At 40.9% G+C, this 20,222-nt stretch overlaps 1 protein-coding gene across 4 annotated transcripts in view; it reads left to right on the top strand.

Moving 5' to 3' along the window:
• Positions 1-19,979, top strand: part of mllt10 (MLLT10 histone lysine methyltransferase DOT1L cofactor) — a 44,542-nt gene extending 24,563 nt beyond the window's left edge. For 3 of the 4 annotated variants that reach the window (XM_071485410.1, XM_071485411.1, XM_071485412.1), the window contains 9 exons: positions 4,516-4,676; positions 8,752-8,869; positions 12,296-12,374; positions 13,579-13,772; positions 14,869-15,018; positions 15,624-15,679; positions 15,970-16,271; positions 16,949-17,039; positions 17,416-19,979. In XM_071485410.1, coding sequence (XP_071341511.1) covers positions 4,516-4,676; positions 8,752-8,869; positions 12,296-12,374; positions 13,579-13,772; positions 14,869-15,018; positions 15,624-15,679; positions 15,970-16,271; positions 16,949-17,039; positions 17,416-17,700 — 1,436 coding nt within the window. In that variant the 3' untranslated portion in view covers positions 17,701-19,979. Of the gene's footprint in view, positions 1-4,515; positions 4,677-8,751; positions 8,870-12,295; positions 12,375-13,578; positions 13,773-14,868; positions 15,019-15,623; positions 15,680-15,969; positions 16,272-16,704; positions 16,912-16,948; positions 17,040-17,415 lie in introns of those variants that run through there. The other variant, XM_071485413.1, reaches the window with a different exon arrangement.
• The last annotated feature ends 243 nt before the right edge of the window (positions 19,980-20,222 follow it).

Here is a 20,222-nt window from a genome sequence, read left to right on the forward strand (position 1 = left end):
ACTCTGATCAAAACACTTGTTGTCTGGAATGGTATGGCTGTTGCTATCGAGGATGAAAAAATGGTGTTATAGTCTTTGTTTATATATATTTATATATATATATATATATATATATATATATATATATATATAATATGATGTTACATTATGATGTGACATGTTAACATGTTTGTCTGTCTTGCAAATTAGCTAATTAAAATTATTGCAAAGCAAACAATGTATAATAGTATAAGCACAAGTTATGTCCAACCATAAATATTAATATTCAGTCATGTGTTCAAAGGTGTGTTTAGTGGATATGTTGCGTTAAGCTCGAGTTGGTGAGTCAGACCTGAGGACTGGTGCTGTGTGCTTTCTGAATATAATTTTTTTTTTTCAGCAGTGCTTGTTGAGGATAACTTTGTTAGTAATTCCACAGACATTTGAGTTTTTGGTGCTCATACTTTTCCCTATAGCAGTGGCTGCGTTTCTGACCACAGCTGGTGAAAGAAGATAGGGAAAACGTGTGTGTGTCTGTGTGTGTGTGTGTGTGTGTGTGTGTGTGTGTGTGTGTGTGTGTGTGTGTGTGTGTGTGTGTGTGTGCACGCGCACACATGTGTGTATGTATGTGTATGAGTGAGAGAGAGAATCATGTGTTCCTCTTCCTACTGTAAATATTTAGCTGAGGGTTAATGCAGGGCAGTAATGGGGAGGATCTTGGCATTAAACCCCCCCCCCCCCCCCGCCCGTCTGCTGACTCCACCGTGCTGATGGATAGATAGTTAGCCTGATAGATATGTGGTGGGTGGGTGGGTGGGTAGGCAGGGGGTTAGATTTTGGCTTGGTTAATCTTTGACTGCTCGGGGGTCACTGATGGGACGGACAAGCTGCCAGAGCGCAGTGGGTTTCGTGTGTGGGGGAGGAAAGATGTTAGCTGGACATGAATTTATTCAGGCCAGTGGGAGTGTGTGTGTATAAAAAAAAATGAGAAAAGAGAGGAGAGAAACAGGATGTTTATTTTGGTTAATTATTTATTTGCTTATTTATTTGATGTTTATTTCTTTTTCTAGCTGTATTGAGGTTTATGTTTTTCCTTATCACAGTGAAAACATAATTATCACCAGCTTCCTCCCACTTCTGCAAAACACATATTGTGAAAACCAGGGAAATATTCAGTGAACAGGATTTAATTTAAATGATAATTAAGCTTATTGGTAAAATATGAAATTGCAAGTTGACTTTATAGATGAAACTCATTTATAGTGCTAGTAAAATAAATCTGTAAATTAAAAGAAATTCAGGAATGATTGAATATTTTCGGGTGCTGTGAAATTTTATTGCTTTTTATTCCTGATTCAGTTATTTATTAATTTAGTTATGTATTTATTTACAGTTTAGATATTTTTCTCTAAATGCAATTCAGTTTTAGGGTGAGAGTGGTTAAAAAATACATTTTTCTGAATTTAGACAGAGAAGAAAAACTATTCATGCAACACAAAGATTATTGAGACTGAGTCTGTAAGAAAAACGAACACACACACACACACACACACACACACACACACACACACACACACACACACTTGCATATTATGCAGAAAACCTAGAACAAGCAACACAACGATTTTAAAGTGACAGCTCTTTCATGTACATTACACCATAAGTGTGTTTTCTCTCATCACTAAATAATGCTGAATAACCACATGGTTAAAGAAAGAATATTGTCCACTGAATTCACAGAGACATAGTTGAGCCTCAGTTTGAAACCTGAATGTGTTTTGTTTCAGTTCTTCCTCATAACTGCTTAGACTCTTGAAAATGGTCAAACTGCTCAAACTATTGTTGACTCTGCAACTGACATGGTTTTATCAGTCTATTGCTAACCTATGTTCAATTTGTGATATACACACACACACACACACACACACACACACACACACACACACACACACACACACACACACATTCATTGTCCTCATTGTAGCTCTGTTCTCTATAAATTGCTGTGATTTTTAAATATATTTTGGTTTATCTTTGATGGTAGAAAATTCTCAGAATAACACATGTCTTTCTGATGATGGTATTCAGTGTTTGTATCTTCAGCCCATTTTAAACCATGATTACATGACCGTCTGCAGTTTATAAAAAAAACAAGCTATAAGAGTCAGTTAGTCAAAACATTTATACAGCTGTTTAATACAAGAGTATGATGCCATCCACTTGGTTTTTAGATCATACTTAACCCTCCCTAAACAGACAGCATAGATTTTCTATTGAGATAATACCAGCTTGAACTAATCAAGGTGGATATTTTTGAAGCTTACGCACGTACTGAGCAGGAAGGGAAGAGGAACAGGAGGGTTGGGAGATGGAGGCAGTTGTGCTTCAGGGGCTTAACATTATTGATCACACTGACAGGTTATATGTTGTACAAGCTCAGGTGTGTGTGTATGTATGTGTGTATAAATGTTTTCTGTTCTTTGTCTTCTTTTTCCTAGAGGTAGTTTTAATTCCCATCAGAAGTAGAAATAAATAACAATCAGTTTTTGAAAATAAGAGTCTTGGCAGCAGTTAATGAGAAAATAGACTTTGAAAATAGCAGTTCCTCAACAACTGTAAAAACAAGCCTTGTTAACACAACTATATACCTTTTTCAGTTTATTTAATTTCTTTTAAAAATGTTTATTAATACAAGGTTTAGAGAATTTTTTTTCAACCTATGGTGGAGCATCTAATCCTGCTTTTCACTTAAAACTAGCCAATCACCACATCTGGATCCGGTTCACTTAAGAGTGAAACTGCTTGAAATAAATGAGTGATAAAAGTAGAATACATTTAAACTTTACATTTAAAAAGTATAACCAGCTTACGCGTTTATGAATGGCATTAATATCTTTTACTTCTACTTTTATTTCCTGCATACACAGACATGCACATCGACTTTGGTTGTTCAGGAATATGAGACTAAACACTCCTTACAACACCGTTAAAATACCCCACACATAGACTGATTCATGCATGGCATTCAATTCTGGGACATTTTAAGCCGCTGTAATATTACATTATATTGAAAATGTGAATTAAAATGAACCTGTATGTCTCTCCTGTTACTTTGACTGTTTTTGCACCAACCCTCTACGTTTTAACCATGAGCTGATAAACTGTTGGTTTGGCCTCTAATCCAGTTGCTAAAAATCCTGCAGGAGCACATGCCCTCTGAGCCTCAGCAGCCCTGCTTTGGGTATCAATTTTTCTAGTGCATATTACAAAGCGTTATAAATAGTATGTAGGCCCATGTAGTGTTCGTATCTCTCTCTCTCTCTCTCTTGCTCTGCCTCTCTCACTCCCTCCACCCCTCCCCTCCTGGCACAAAGATCTCTTGTTCCCCCAGTGAATGTGTGCTGCCCTGAGCCATTCAGGCTTTTGTGGGGCTGAGGGGCCCTCGCCCCCCCCTCCTCCTCCTCCTCCACTGCAGGGGTCAAAGGGGGGCAGGGGCAGGGCTTATCCCTGGTTAGTGGGCGAGCACAGGGGTGTGTGAGGGGAGGGAGGGAGAGAGAGAGAGAGAGAGAGAGAGAGAGACAGAGCAAAGAGATAAGAGAATGGAGCATGTGTGAATGTAGAGCAATATGTTTGCATAGGTGATTTCAAAACCAGCTCATACTGTGTAATGTAATAATCATAATTTTTAATATGCAAAACTGTGTGGACTGTCTGAATAGGTTCAAAGAATGCAAATAATGTGTATTGAGGGAGGGAATGTGCAGATTGATTTTCCTTCTCTCTCTTCTGTCCCACTTTGTAAGAGCTTAATGTGAGTGATATGTGATTTGCGGATTTTTGCCACTTTGGGTCACCAGCTCAGTGTGTGTGTTTCTGTACATTTGAACTTGAGTTTATTGTAAATGATGAAGTCTTTATGATCATGGATGATGTTCAGATAGGCCTACATACTTAACTATCCATTACATTTTTCTGATTCAGAAATAATGTATAATCGGCCATTAAATTTGTAAAAGGCAGCTCTTCAACTTGTTTAAAATCTAACTCTTTAATTTCTGTAAATGGGTTGTGCTATAATGTAGCAATTTACCGTCATATATTTATCAGATTATCAACATTTCTGTCACTTCTTTGTGCAAAGATATTCTATAACTGTGGATACAAAAGCATTAAATGACAGGTTTCTATTATCCAAGTAAAATGTGTTAACTGGGATTGGATATGAGATGTGTATAACATGAAGCAATAACAAATGCTGACAGATGCTTCATTTTAGAAAGAAATACATGTGCTAAACATCAAAGGCACATGGGAAAAATCCCGGGGAAAAAAGAGGAATGTTAGAGCTGCTCCAAAGTCAACAAACTCAGAGTTTTTAACTTTTCGGAGGAAAAGCACAGATGATGTTCGAACAACATTAACAAAGGCTCCGTTCTATTGAAGAGTCCCATCAAACCGTGACAGTGACACTGAAACAGCTGAATCTAATTTTTTTTTTTTTAATTTTAATGTCTGTTATCTCTGATTTCTCCGCAGGTGTTTTTTCTGGTGCCGATGGGTTATCGTCGGGGACAGGAGCTGTCGCCGTGGGGGGAGCCAGCTCTGAGTTGTCCCAGCAACAGCAACCCACACCCTCTCTAGCCCCTCCCTCTCCATTCACTGCCACCGCCCCGCTAACCAGCACAGCCTCCACCCACGTGAGTTGAAACACACCAACCTGTGCTAAAAAGCGTCAATGTCCTCCTCACGCTCATATGGAAATACATGCTCATTAAACACACTCTACCTCTCTTTCTTTCACACAGAAACACACACACACACACACACACACACACACACACACACACACACACTCACTGTCAAGTCACCCTCATCTCTAACCCATCTGTGAGCTTAAGTGCAGATACACTGTGGGAACACGAATAAACCAAAGTACACTAATTAAAAGTCTTAGGCACTAAATCTCTCAGCCTATTACTAATCCACTGCATGTTAATTATGTGTGAAATGTGTGTGTCCTGATCTTGTGTAGATTGTGTTTACTCAGTGAGTTATTTTATAGCTGATTGTTGGGGTTTTCTGGTTTGTTCAGAGCACAAAGTCTATTTTCTGTCTCTGAAAATGTCACTGAAGCATCTGTGACTCTCCAGCCTAATTCAATAACCGCTGACCTCAGTGAGCAGGATCTGTGCCGTAAAGTAAATGATGCATTTTTATTACTCTACATGTTCAGGAATGTGTAGGGAAAGAAAGGTAGCACACTATTTCCTTCAGAAAAAGTAGAAATTCTGGTTCCTATATAATGAAATGAAACCACATAGATGATGTGATGATGTAATACACGCTTGGTATTATGATTTCCATTATGTCGATTAATGTGGAGAACAGGGAGAAAAAACACTTCTGGGCAAAGCTTTGAAAATCCTAATTCACTGTTCATTATGTCAGAAAATCCAGGCTGCATGTTTAAGGAAAATCCCATCTATCTTGTATTTATTTGAAATGTTTGAGAATTTGTTATCGACAATAAATAATTTGAACCATATGTTATACCATTTCAAAGGTATTCCCATTTAAACATCAGAGGTGGAAGCAACAGTTAAGCAGGTTTATCCGGATCAGATTTAATTATGGTGATCTTCAGACCTAGGGCTGCAAGTTTCATTGTTTTTTTCCACTGGTTTAAATGCGTTTAAATTCAAAAGTGAGGGCGTTAACTCTAACATCAGTTCGCCCCCTCCCGTAAGCACTGCCCCGTCTCTTAAAAAGAAAAAAAACAACTCATCTCCTATCACTGATCCCAGTGTCTGTCCTTTCAAACCTCCCTGAAGACCACGCAGTGTCCACCAAACTCAATTTTTCTCCCGTGTCCACTTACCACCTCTCTTTCTTTCTCACACACACACACTTTTTCTCACCCATGACCTTCCTTCTCTCTGTCCCCATCCATTTCTCTTTTTCTCCCTCTGTTGTCCTGTGATGTAATGACATCTGACAAGCACCACAGTAGGGATGGAGGGATAGATGGAGGGTAGGAGGGGTCGGGGCTGGTGTGTGCTTGTGTATGTGTGTGTCTGTGTGGGTGGGGTGGGTGGGTGGGGGGGGGTGTACTCATGCCTTGAATTTGCTGGCCAGGCCTTCATCTTCTCAACTCCTTTCTGTGCTGCACATATTATAGAGGACAGGAGACCCAGGGAAGCTCAGGATATCATGTCTGTTTGTAGCATGCATAGAGCGGCTTCTTGGGCTGTAGATGTTTGTTTTTATTGGTGTGTGTGTGTGTGTGTGTGTGTGTGTGTGTGAGTGAGTTAGTGAGTGAGAAAAAAGACAGAAAGTGAGCAGCAGAAAGCAAGAGTGAGACTTAAGTAGAGAGATTTTTTTTTTTTTGCCCTGATTTTGTTGCAACAGATTGTTAAAAAAGTGTGTTAGTCTGTACAGTGTGATTCACGCCTCTGGGCATCTGGGACACACACACTCTGAATCAAGTCTGCAGAAATTACGCAACAATAGAGGGATGCCAACAACAAGCTTCCCCCAGTGTGTATGTGTGTGTGTGAGTGACAGAAACCATTTGCTATTTTCAGTCAGCTAGCAGACTCTCAGCCTACTGTTACTGGCTATCAGCCCAGGACAGAGAAAGGGAGTCTGAGAGAGACTTTGAATGAAAAATGAATGTAAATGAAAAATGAATGTTGATGGGAAAAGGGGCTGGATTATGGCACTGAGGGGAGGAGGAGGAGGAGGAGGAGGAGGAGGAGGAGGAGGAGGAAGGGATGTCTAAAGAGAAATCTGAAGTCATTTCAGTCGGGGGGGGAATGGACAGAGGGAACAGGTTTCTTCTTTGAATTTAACATTTAACAGGGATGGGAGTTTCCAGGATGTTTTCCAGATTTTATTATTTTAGACATACCACATTCATGCATTTGTAATGGGAGAATGTGACTTTCTAGTTTTCCCACATCCTAAATTTGAACACCAGGGAAGGAATGACTCCCAGAACAGTATGACAAAAAGATTTATATTTATTCTCAAAAGACTTGTTTAATTCTTTTACCCTTTCTGTAATTGATGTTTAGAACATATGTCTGCTCATGGTCGTCAAAGTTTTTGTTTTTGTTTGTCTTTCTTTGATCAGAGCTCTCGTCAAAGTGTAGAAATTGTAGTAAACGAGACTATTTATTTATTTATTTATCTAACCCATAAATGCATTAAAAAAAGTATTTCAACACAAAGTAATGACCTTTTGTTCTATAACTCGTAAAAATAAATATCTCCTCATGCATTTCATCTTGGACAGAATTTGCAGAGCTCCTGAAGTTTTAGATTTATTGTGAGAAAATAACTTCCAGTGACCTTAATCAGTTTTCTATGGTGTTACGTGCTTTGGTTGTAGTTTTACTCTTTTACTCAGTCAGCCATTTTGTACACCTGATTCCCCTCCTGATGCTCCACCCTCACTCTCCTCCCTCACACCCCACCCCACCCTTCACTCCATGGTCCTTATTTGGGAAATGCCTTAATTGGATTAAACTCTATGCATCAGAAACACTTTGTCAGCATGTCAGCGTGCTGTCAGGGTGCGAGGCACTCTGAGCCCTGTGTGTGTGTGTGTGTGTGTGTGTGTGTGTGTGTGTGTGTGTGTGTGTGTGTGTGTGTGTGTGTGTGTGTGTGTGTGTGTGTGTGTGTGTGTGTGTGTGTGTGTGTGTAACAGAATAATGAGCTGTGGATTCATAATATACCATTATATTTTGTGCATATAATGATGGTGTCAAATTCACAATCAGATATTTTTTCCAAATCCCACTAAGATTTACTGGCATGAAATCCTTTGTAGATGCTTTGTGACAAAGTGGATTCAATAGTAAAGACCAGAGAGAATTTAAATTCTCAAACCAGATTGTTCAAATGAGTCTCAGCTTTGGATTCAGGCTCATTAAATATCTAATAATATGCCAGTCAGACTTCTAGAGAAACATAATACAAATAGAGTGAACACTTCGAGCTGAATATCCACCAAAGAAACTCCATGGACTGTGCAACATCTGATTTTACATACCAGTTAATTTACTAAAATTTCTGTTCTGTTCAAACGTAGATGCCATTGCTCAACTGCCTGGTTTTTTAAAGAAATAAACATGTAGTGCTAAAACAATTGACATAAAATTAAAATACAACAGACAACAAATATTATAATCAAGAAATCATTGTGGTCATTTATCATGCAAAAATACCCAAAAAATTGTTTTAGCCTCTCAAGTCTGAGAATAATTTTTTTTTGTTTAAAGTCTGTTTAATCACTGTAAATTCTGAAAATTGTTATGAGCATTTTTCACTATTTTGCAATATTTCATCACTAAACTATTAATTGATAAATGAAGAAAATATTTGTCAGACTAATTGTTAAAATAAATTTTTTTGAAAAGAATCCATAATTGTAGCCCTAAAATTATATTTAATTCAGTGAAAGATTCTTTTTATGTTTTTACTTGTTTTAAATACACTGGTATGTTTCCACCATTTTATTGCCACTCGAGGCATCGCTTGATATTAACTTAAATAAGATTTTAAAACTCCCTGTTGGCGCTTCCTAATTGCCAAGCTGTTAAGATGCAGACAATATAATTTCAATGTACGAGGACTTTCTGCCCCCTCATTTCCTGTTTGTGTCTGGAAAAAAACACATCTAAAGAAAACTTCATGTTAAGTGATCATAACTATGATTCACACTGAGTCGTGGTTTATATTTCTCTGTATCTGTCCCTCTGTCCACAGGTGAGCGGTCTGCCAGGGTCCGTCTTCAACCTAGCCCCCTCCCACATGTTCGGTAACAGGCTGAACCCCAACTCAGCCATGGCAGCACTCATCGCCCAGTCTGAGGCCACACCAGCAGGTAGGCAAACGTCTGCATGTGTATCTGTGCTTGTGACAAAATTATGCATGTGTGTTAGAGAGAGAAAGAGGGAGCGGGAGATAATGGATAGGTCACGCCCCCTCTGTCCCTCAGAGAGGTCGAGGGTCAGCACTCGTGATATTTTCAAACTCCTCCCACTCAGCTCTGGTTACATGCCTCGATCGCTGCCCCCCTTTCAAACAAATACAGTACATCGACTCACACACACATCATTTACATGTGGAACATACAACTTTCCTCTTAATTTGTCACCAGTGTGAGAGAAAGAGAAGGATTTGTTAACGTGCTGGTGTGAGAGAGGGGCAGAGGCGGCCGGGGAGGTGCCTTCAGGAACTGGTTTGTTGTCTGTCCAGTGCAGGGGAGCTGATGAGGGAGTAAGAGGTGGCTTTAGTAATCAGAGTAGCCTCTTCCTAATAAAAGACATCTGGTTGAAGAGAGAGGAGAGAAGCAAGGAGAGAGAGTAAAGAGGAGGAGGAGGAGGAGGAGGAAGGTAGGTAGTTCCTGCTGCCGGCCAGCAGTCATCAGAGCCAGATCCACTCTGACCCACAGGTCAACTCACTAATCAGGCTGAATGACAGGGGGGCACAAGGGTGGGTGTGTGTGTGTGTGTGTGTGTGTGTGTGTGTGTGTGTGTGTGTGTGTGTGTGTGTGTGTGTGTCAGTGTGTCAGTTCTGTTTGTGTATTTCCTAGAGTAAAAATAAAAGGTTTTAGAAACAAATTGTCGTGTATAAAAAAAAAATATGAGCTTTTAGACTAGGTAAATATTACATTTAATTTACAGAGAAATTAATGCATTAAGTCATTTTAAAAGCACAAATGTCACATTCGCTGACTTGTGAGCATTGTCTTTTTTTTCTTTTTTCTCTTAATTGTATGTTAAATTGTTTAATATCAGTGTCATTAGCTGTTAAAGTGCCAGTAACTTGATTAATAATTTAATTATTCTTTCCGTAAAATGTCAGAAAATGGTAAAACGGACGCAAAATAATTTCTCACAGCCCAAGGTGACATCTAAAGTTGTCTTATTTTCTCTGAAAAACAATTCAAAATTCATTCATTTACAGTTTTTTAATTCATTTACAGTGATATAAGACAGAAAAAGCAGCAAAGAGAATATTTGGCTTTTTTGCTTTAAAAATTTGAGAAACAATTAATTGCTTATCGAAATAGTTGCATATTGGTTTTTTGTCAGTATCAATCTGTCAATTTTGTCAATAATTGTTTCACCTCTAATTAATGATGAAAATGATCTTCATGCAGCCCTAGTTAACATTGGTATTTCCTCGCAGTAAAGTTGTACACACTATCACACAGCACGTGTGCACAGCGTTACAAGCGTGAAGTTCTGTTTGTGAACCAATAAGGGTCATGTGAGCACAAACATGCAAGGTGTGCATGTGTTTGTATGCATGTAGCCTGTTTACTTTGGCAGTCATTTCTCTTTGCTTTGAGTGTCTGGAGGGAGGTGCCAGGACGGAGAGGGTTACGAGAGAAAAAGGACTTTAAAAAGAAGGCAAGCGAGGGACTGGAGTGGTGACCTGGTGGGGGTAAAAGCTGGGATTGACTGTCTTAAGTGGAGGGGAGTTTGTGTGAGTGTGTAAATGCAAAAGTGTGCATTTGTGTGTGTGTGTGCATGTGTGATTCATTACTCCCACTGAGGAAAATGAAAAGAAGCGTCTGGCCACAGGCCCAGAGGGAGGAGAGAGAGAAGGTGGAGAGAGAGAGAGAGAGAGAGAGAGAGAAAGAAATGCACATGCAGTGTGAATGAAGGCTCGTATGTGAAAGAGATTCAAAGGAGGGGAGAGAGTTTTGTAGTTTGCAGAGCCACAAGTATTACAATGCGTTCACACTACACAGACTCGTATTGGTTCTCCGTCCACACTCAGCTGGCTCAGCCAAAAACTCTCCTGAGTGGGTGAATATGAAAACAACAGCAGTGCGTTCTGGTGTGGATGAGGACAACACAGCTTTTGGAAAATGATGCACAGCAAGCCTAGTCAGGGGCTTTGTGGCTGTAAAGTTAAACCTATACATATACACATATGTCCCTTTCCTTACATACAAGTAAATATGCATTCAGTTATCCTAAATAGTGATGTTATAAAACTCCAATAATCCAAATAGACTTACTTGGGGTTTGGGAGCAGTAGTGCTGTGCAGAAGTTTTGACTCTTACTGTAATCTTGTTTGCAATCGTACAATCACAATCAGAGGACTCTTTTCTGCTCATTCTGTTGCTTGACAGCAGAAACATAAAAATATGTTACTGAGAAAATCTAAACTGCGAGTTCAGCCGTATTAAGGTGCACCGGAGGTTATCGCGATATGAACATGTGCCATAAACACATCCAAAAAGACTGACAGTGCAGAGGTAGCGGTGGAGTCCACTGAGAAGTGAACGATCAACAACCACAGTTATAGCACTGTAAGTGAAATCAAAACCTCATAAGCATTCTTCATCACACCACCTGTTCAACGAGCTTTAAACACGAAGAGATGCCACATTTTCAACCTCCGCCATCCACCACAGTTTGTTTACAAAACCACAGTGCACTAGCTTTAAGCTGATACTGAATTGTTAAAAACAAACTAAAAGGAAAGCTTCCTGTATGTAGACCGCAGCTTCATTTGACACACATTTTTGAACATGACAGCAGCCGCCCCCTCTCAAGCAGCGTTACCTGCAGGCGACATCAGCAGCAGAGGGAGGAGGACAGAGAAAATGACCGACAGTGACCGATGTGTGTTCATCATCCAGCTTCACTCATGTCAGGAGTATTATTTATTTTATTGACATTTTACATTTGTTTCCAGAAAGATATTATTGAGTTTATATGCAGTGACTCTGCTGCTGTAAACATTATTGTTGCTGCTCTAGAAATTAATTTAGCTTATTCTAATCTAAATTTCATTCCTTTTAAAAATAATAAGATCAAATATGAGTGTCAATAAGGAACCAGATGAGCTCCCATGTAAGATGACATAATGTAACATACATACTTACATAACATACAATAACATGATTAATCTTCACCCGATAAGAGGACACCCACTGTCTCACCACTTCAACATAAACCCTCAAGATACGTAGGAAGCCTCTGCATTCACACTTGTGATGTCTGACTTGCATCAGTCATTCATTCACACCAGCTACCCTCAGATTCATTGATGTCAGTCTGGTGGTGACTGTAAGGTTCGGTTTATATCGTCATCGCAGGACTGAACAATGTTATCTCACATAAGGAAATCTGTCCAAAAATGACCTCAAGATGCCTGTGTGGACACACGCCGTTTTCACAGGGTTTTCATCTTAAGCCAGCTTAGTGTAGACGTGGTCTTGGATGCCCCATTGATTGTGTGTGTGTGTGTGTGTGTGTGTGTGTGTATACACGTGTGTGTGTGCAGATCAAGAGGTGGGAGATGGCAGCAGCAGCGTCGGAGCTCAGGGCTTCTCAATAAGAGCTTCTCCCAAGACCACCCCGCGGTGAGTATATACTCACTCACACACACACATACACACAGATCCCCCAACTGCCCCCCCCCTCCAGAAATCCCTCCCCATTTTTACATTCCTCTCTGGCCCCCCTCCGTCACCCATCCCCCTCTCTGCTTTTCCCTCCGCTGGCCCGTCGTCTCCTCTCTTCCTCTCCTCACACACACACATGCACACTCTCCCTTTCGCTCTTACCCCTACAGGCAATTCTCGCTCTCTCAGCCAACGATAACTTAGTGTTTTTGAAGGTGGTAACCATCCTTCAACTCCAGTTAGATTTTTTTTCTTGGTTTAATCACACATGGAAGGACAGTCTAGTGGTTTTCTGCATCGTCTCCGTTTGGAAATATTTGCATGGATCTTTCAGGATGGGAACATTGATGATACAGATCCATTTTTGTTTGTTTCTACTATTTTGTGGGATGGATAATTTCACTTGATGAGGTAGGTGACATTTTTTTTATCATGAACACTGCACCTGCATCATTTCTTGTTTTACACTCGTTACATTAATATTGAAAAGAGAGTATTGTAACAGAAAAATGAAAGAGACAATGTTAGATTTTCTCTTGAGGTAGAACATAATTTTAGATAACCTGGGAATTTTTTTATTAATTAAACTCATGTTTATTCAGTCAATAAATTTATTTAATTATTTGCATTCGGTGTCTCTTTTTTTTGGATAATCTTAAAGATTGACATTCATAAGCAGAGTATTTACATTTGCAGTTTGATCCAAAAGTAGAAAAATCTTACCATCGCTGTGCGTTTTTTTTTTTTTTTTTTTACTTTTTCCTCACATTCAAACCCTTCATTCTGTCCATTCTCTCCTCTCCTGCTGTCCCTCATTTCCCCTCTTTCACACTCAACAGATTGTCTCAGCACACACACCGAGATTTATCGCACCAAGACAGTCCACTTCCCTTTTTCTGTCTCTCTCCCTCTTGCGTGTCTTCTTTCTTCCTCTCTCCCTCTCTCTCAACGTCATTCTCTCTCTCGCTCTCACACACAGACAGAAAGCCTGGCCCCTTTTCATTAAAGACCACTGTAACAACAAATTGATGTAGTTTTATAGCCGGCAGTGTCTATGTTTGTCTGACGTTTATGTTGGGTCGTTAATCTCCCTATTGACCTCTCTATCTCTCCTTTTTTATCCATGCTGTCTCTCTCTCTCCCTCTCTCTGCGTCCATTCAGTTCTCCCATTGGTGGCCTGCAGATCCGCTATGACTCCTCGGGGTCGTTGCCGGGGCCAGGTCTGGGGTTGCTAGGGGTGGGGGGAGGCAGTGGGGAGACGCTGCCCCCGATGGCCACCAGCATAGAGCAGCTCCTGGAGAGGCAGTGGAATGAAGGGCAGAGCTTCCTGCTGCAGCAGGGAGCGCAAGGAGACGGTGAGAGGACACACACTCTACACCAACACCAAAGACGCACAAGAATGCACACACACACCAATTCTAGTGTCGATACAATACTTGACTCTTTTGATACCTTAGTTAGTGAAACATGAAAAAAAAGGATCAGTTTCCTGTTCATGTGATTCATTTTTCTAGAGTTATTGCTTCCTCTTTTCTAATACTTTGTAATGTTAGACATGACATGACTGACTGACTCTGTCTGAGTTGATAAAGGTTGGGGGACCGTGAAGGCACAGCGGGCAACGATAGAAAAAAGTCCAGCACCTAATTGTTATATACTATTTTATACATTTATTAGAATATTTCAACCTTTTTGCCTCATTTCTCTTCTCTTTCTCTATCGATTGATCCATCATCTTTCTGCCTCCAGCTGTTGCCATTCTGCTTCTGCCTCCTTTCAGCCACCTTCTCATGTTATCAGTGTCTGTTGATCTGTCAGTTATCTGCAGATCTGAACATCCCTTCAGGCATCAATAACTGCGGCCTAGTTGTGAGAAAGGTCGTCCTTCAAGTTGACGAGTCAGGTTTAAGTTCCTGTGTCGGCAAATCCTCCTCCTGACCGGGTTGTCCTTAAGCACTGTGCTGAGTCTGTACAGCCTTCAGGGTCACTGCTCTGTAGCTGACCTTGACCTCTGACCTCTCTGTAGAGTATATCTGTCCAATCAGTCACTGGGAATTTGAACAGAGCTGTGTGAAGGCTGAGCAGAGTCACATGGTTTTGCCTAAAGGAAGTATTGGTCTTTTGAGAAAGTCAGAACATTGGTATTCTGGCTTGTGAAAAAAATCACTCCATTGCTGCTCCATCCCAAAAGTTTAACACATGGCATCTATAGTGTAGGTGAAACCGTTCAAGGTTGAAAAGCCCGTGTTGACTTCAGACTGTGACAGAGATGATTCTTAGTTTCATAAGTTAAAATCTGAGGGTGTTTTCTCTCATGCATTACTGGTGAGCTGTAAACTGAAAACCAGAGCAATTGCAAAATATTTTGAGCAGGAAGCAGAAGTTGTTGCCACTACAAATGCTTTGATCAGTCAGTTTTCTTATTCTTGTCTCTCTCTCCCCCCTCCTCAGTGGTGGGGATGTTGAAGTCTCTTCACCAGCTGCAGGAAGAGAACAGGAGGTTGGAGGAGCAGATTAAAACTCTCACCATGAAGAAAGAGAGACTGCAGCTTCTCAGTGCTCAGCTATCAGTGCCTTTCACCCCTAGCACAGCCTCCTCTGGTACATACACACACACACACGCACCCTTACAACTCACAGTGAATGATTTATAGTGAAATGAAGACAGCTGGTGAGGTCATTTGCAGTTGTAAGTGACTTGTTTATTTAAGAAAGGCACAAATAGGTAGCTAAAGTAAGATTGTGTGGAAAAAGCATCATGATGATGAACATGTTTACCTCAGCTTGGTCCTGCCTCACTGCAAATCTTGGGCATTTACAGGATCTGTACCAAAACAAAAACACACACAGGCATACACACTAGAGCTCAAACAACTGTTCATTAGATCAATTATTAGAATGAAATTCTGTAACTACTTTGACTGATTGATTACAGTTGTTTCATCAGGCAAAACAGCTGATTTCTGCTTCCCAGATGTGAAGATCCTTTGATCTTTCTTGTGTTTTATATCATTTTAAATTAATATCTTTGAAAAAACAAGACATTTGAAGACATCACAGACAATTTTTGCTTTTTTTTGACATTGAATAGAATAATCAATCAAATAATCAATGAAATTAATCAATGAAAACAATCATTAGTTGCATCCCTAATGTATACATAATTAAACACAGAAATAATCTGAATCTATTCATTTGTGTTGCAGATGTGAAAGGAGCCCAGCTTGGAGCCACTGACTCGTCTTTAACTGTCGCAGCTCAGGTAAAGACAAACACACAACACATGGTCGTCTCAGTTCAAACCCTGCAGCACCTCATCATCACGCACAAGACAGCACACTAACAAATAAATGTGTATTAGTCAAGAGTCAGTCAAACAAGTCAGTTCAGTTATATCGGCTAGTGTCATAATGATTACTTACTCGTGGTGAACGCAGTGAACTTCAGCAGTCAATGTGCAGTTAAGATAAACTATATCATGCATCATCGTGTTAAAATGGATTATGATGGAGGAGTTGTCATTGATGGTGTTTATCTCTCTGTGTGTCTCAGGACAGTACGTCATGTGGTGGCCACAGCAGTAGTGGCTCCACCTCTTCCCTCTCCACCCCTCCCTCTGTCTCCCAGAGCCCGCCCCAGCCACAGCTGAATGGCATCGCCACAGTGGGGACTACCCCAGCTGGGCTGGGTGGGGTGGCAGGGCTGATGGGTGCACTCGGTGCCGGTAGTGCACTGGGCATGGGGGGAATTGTCGGGGCACTGAATGGGGTCATCCAGACACCGGCGGGCACCGTCAGCCCGCACACTCACACTACGGGAGCAGCTACGGGCGTCACGTTGCCGGTCAATAACAGGTACATGTGATGGCTGCTTTTACCATCCCACAGTGTGTTTGGTGTCCTTGTCAGCAAGACCAGACTGTACCAGTTAAACAAAACTCTGAATGGAAGGAGCCAGTACAAAATCGTATTCAGTAATGCAGCATACTGTTCTGTGTGTCTCTATGTTCACACCAAATTCATTACAAGCAGTGTTACAGTCCTTGTCCTCACAAACCAGCTCATATTCAGTGGATCGAAGGCCAAAATAAATGTTCCAATTGCCATAAATTGTTGTCTGTTTCACTATTGTAGCTGTCAGACCCTGTGTTGTCACCGGAATAATTTCAAAATATCAGAGAACATATTTGTCTGGCAGCTTCATCTCTCGATTTCTGAAGATGTTTGAATGTGAACTTTATTGGGTCCTCTCCTTTGTTTTTCCTTTTGCTTGCGTGTTGGATTGTAGCAGCTCAGCAACTAGTAAGAACAGGTGAGACCGGAGTCACTTTAACCTCACCACCACCTGTAGCTCCGTTTTCTTCATGTCTGTCAGAGACTTTGGAAAAAATCATGTCGGCAGTTTCTCTTGTCTCCTCAGTTTAAACGTCTGATGTTTTGAGAATGTTTTAAATTGTCTTGTGCTAAGGTCTGAATGTGTGCAGACAAGAGTTTATTGTGTTTGTCTGACTGTGAGTTGTGTTTTGTCTCAGTGCTGCGCGGCTCGGCCTGCTGTCTGAGCAGCACAGACTCCTCCTCCAGCAGCATCAGCTCCAGCAGCTGCTGTCCTCGCAGCCTTCAGCGGTACGACACACACACACACACAGAGGGAGACGTGCAACCGCTCACTGCCATCACCACTGTCACACACAGTTAAACACACACAAAGACATCGAGCTACAATTTTCCTTTGGACAATGGCCTAAATCACCAAGCTTAATAATTCTTTTTTTTCCTTCCTCCTCCTCTTCTTCGCCACACCTTTTTCTTCTCCATCTCTCATTGTTGTCTTCCTTAACACTTTGACTCCATCTCTTCTTTCCTTTTCCCTCTTTTCTCTCTTCTTTTTATCCAAATTTTTTCTCCTATATTTTTCTCTTGCTCCCTTCTCTTCCTCCTAATTCCTTCTCCTTTCCCCTCCTTATCCATCCTTGCTCCCCGCCCCCCCCACCCCCCACAGGAGCAGCAGCGGGTGTTGCTCTGCCAACTGATGCAGCAGCAGCAGGACCTCCAGCAGCTGCAGTCCCTCTCCTCCTCTGCGCAGATTCCCTCCATCCCACTCTCCTCCTCTCAGCTGCCCATCAACAACCTGCTGCCCGGCACCCAGAGCCAGGGTCAAGGTGCCATCACCGCCAACCCCTTCCTGGCGCTCCAGCACGCACATGCTGACACACACGCCTCGGGGGCGCAGAAGCCGCGGCTGGCTGAGAAGGCGGTGGGCGTCGCAGGGCAGGAGAAGACATGACGGCAGATGTTCTTTTGTTTTTTTGTTGTTGTTTTTTTTTTGTTTTTTTTTTAAATAAATATGCAGAGATTTCGGGAGATCAGCCTGTTGGTCAACTTTGTTGTTCAGTGATGAGAACATTGGCAGCAGAAAAATCTGTGTCCTGGTAGATAATTCCTTATAATGGTCTGTGCTAACACATGAGCACACACTGTTTTGAGTGATAACTGAAGACAAAAGTAGGAATTTGGTCATTTCTATTGTCTTTTGCAGTCACCAACATTAGTTGAACTAGTCAGGTTTATTTTTTCAACTTTTTCAGGTTACAGTTTTTACACAGAATTTTGTGTAAATTTTTACTATTTATTTCCATCCAAGTTTAGTTTTCTTACTTTTTAGCCTTAGAGCTGCTTCAGTTTCTTATTTTGTCACTGCTGAGATAATGATTTTCATTGAATATGACTGGTAGTAACTTAGTGTGTGTTAGTGTCCGTATGTAGCACCAGAGCACATGGTGTGTCCGTTCTCTTCTCTCAACAGGTGAGTTGTCTAACATATCAGCTTCCCAGAAACCTTTCCTTTAATTATTTTCTCTCAGTATGTTCTTAATCTGATCATTCTGCTCCTTCACTTTTCCTCTTTTCTTTCTCTTCTTGCTCTGTCATGTCTCCCTTTATTTCCCCTCTCTTTTTGTCTCCACATTTCTCTCTTTGCTTCTTCTGTTCACATCCCTCTCGGTCTGGTCTCTCTGCTGTTTCACTCTCAGGGGCCTCAGCTAACCAGAGTTGTGCACTCAGCACACAACCTAGCACACACAGAACTACAAACATAAAAAGAAAAATAGCAGAAATACATTATTATAAAAATAAAAAATAAAAAAAACTACAATTCCCTACCACAAGACTTAACAGTAGCAGATGTATGTTTGACATCTGTCTCGCAGCGGTCCCGAGGGGAATATTGGGTAAGAGGCTTGTGAAAATATCCCACATGTTCTCACTGTTGCCTCTCTCCCCGTGTCTCTTTCCCTCCTTTTGTGTAGATCCATTAATGTCAGTGAGCCAAGCCTCGTACGGTCACCACAGAAGCCTTGCTTTTCACTGTCTCTTCTCTGGGCCAGATACAGGGGGCTCACTCAGGGAAGTGAAATGTAAAACAGAAAAATAGAAGAAAAAAAAAAAAAGCAAGTTGAATGTTCAGAGGGATGTATTAATCCACTCAGCACAGCCTCACAAAAAGAAATTATGCAGTTGGTTGTCAGCGCGTGGAAGCCATTACATTTCATCCTCCTTGATTGAGCCCCCTGCTGAACCTACCTCTCAAGCAGGACCAGCCTATCAGGACCTAAAAGGCCAACACCACGGCCACTTAAAAACCCACAACAGTCAGGACTGGCCAATCAGGGTCCAAGCCCAAGTGCCTGAGGCCAAGTAGGGAAGGTGGGATTTACCTTCTTTTTACCTGTGTTACTCAGCCCAATTCTTCACAACGCTACTGGTGATTAAGCTGCGTTGCTAAGGCAACAGATTACAAAAACACTTCGACACGTCAGGTTGGACATGCTGTCTCTTTATTGAAACCAGGAATTATTATTCTGCTGCATTCTCTTCTATCAAAGCCAACTTGTAATGTGTTTTTTTTATTTATTTGGAGTTTGTGTAATGGGCATAAGATGATATATTTTAAAAGCCCACTGGTGTTGCAATTTAACATCATTTTGTACTACTGTGTAAAGTTTCTTTTTTCTTTTCTCCATACAGTCAGATCTTGCTGTAAACCCTTTTAATGACTTCTTCTCTGTGTCATGTGTTTGAAAGCTAGAGGCTACTTGATAGTTGGCTGATGGGGGCAGGGGTGTGGTTGTATATAGCTGTTTGTAGGGGGAGGAAGTGTGTCAGGGGGGTGTTCAGTGGCACAGTTTTTACCTCGTTAAATGTATATAGACCTTTTTCATTGGCCGTTGGTGTACATAAGTGATTGTGATTGGCCACGCTGGTGTGAAGGAAAGCCAATGAAGCCTCAGTTTGTGTGTGTGAATCTTTAGGACCAGACAAAAAGTTTGACAGTGACTGGACACACAAAGTATTAATTTATTTTTATATGTGCAGGGACATTGTGTTTCTTTTTTTTTAAGTTTTTGCACCATTTTACTGATGAGAAAGTCATTTTATACTCTGGGCACCGTGTTTTCATCTGTGCACACATTTGTTCGGATCAGTTTTGTACAAAATAATGGGGGGAAAAAAATCTGACATTGTATTTCAAAACACCAAAATAAAGAAACACGCTGGAGAAAGTAACAGACGCATTTGATTTTTTATTTATTTATCATGGAGCAGTTGATTAAAAATATACATTGACAATGAATTTGATCAATTGTAAGGGTTCTGTAGTTTCACGGGAATTTATTTGCACAGCACTGAGCCATTAACATCTGAACTAATACTGAATATCACAGCACATTCAATTTTTTCCAGTGTTTTAATTTTCTTTACTGCATTAAAACAAAATTGTAGATTTTGAAATGTCAATATAATACAGAA

Source organism: Trachinotus anak, unplaced genomic scaffold (genome assembly GCF_046630095.1).
Source record: "Trachinotus anak isolate AG129_WGS33_773 ecotype Australia unplaced genomic scaffold, CSIRO_AGI_Tana_v1 ptg000009l, whole genome shotgun sequence".
NCBI lineage: Eukaryota > Metazoa > Chordata > Actinopteri > Carangiformes > Carangidae > Trachinotus > Trachinotus anak.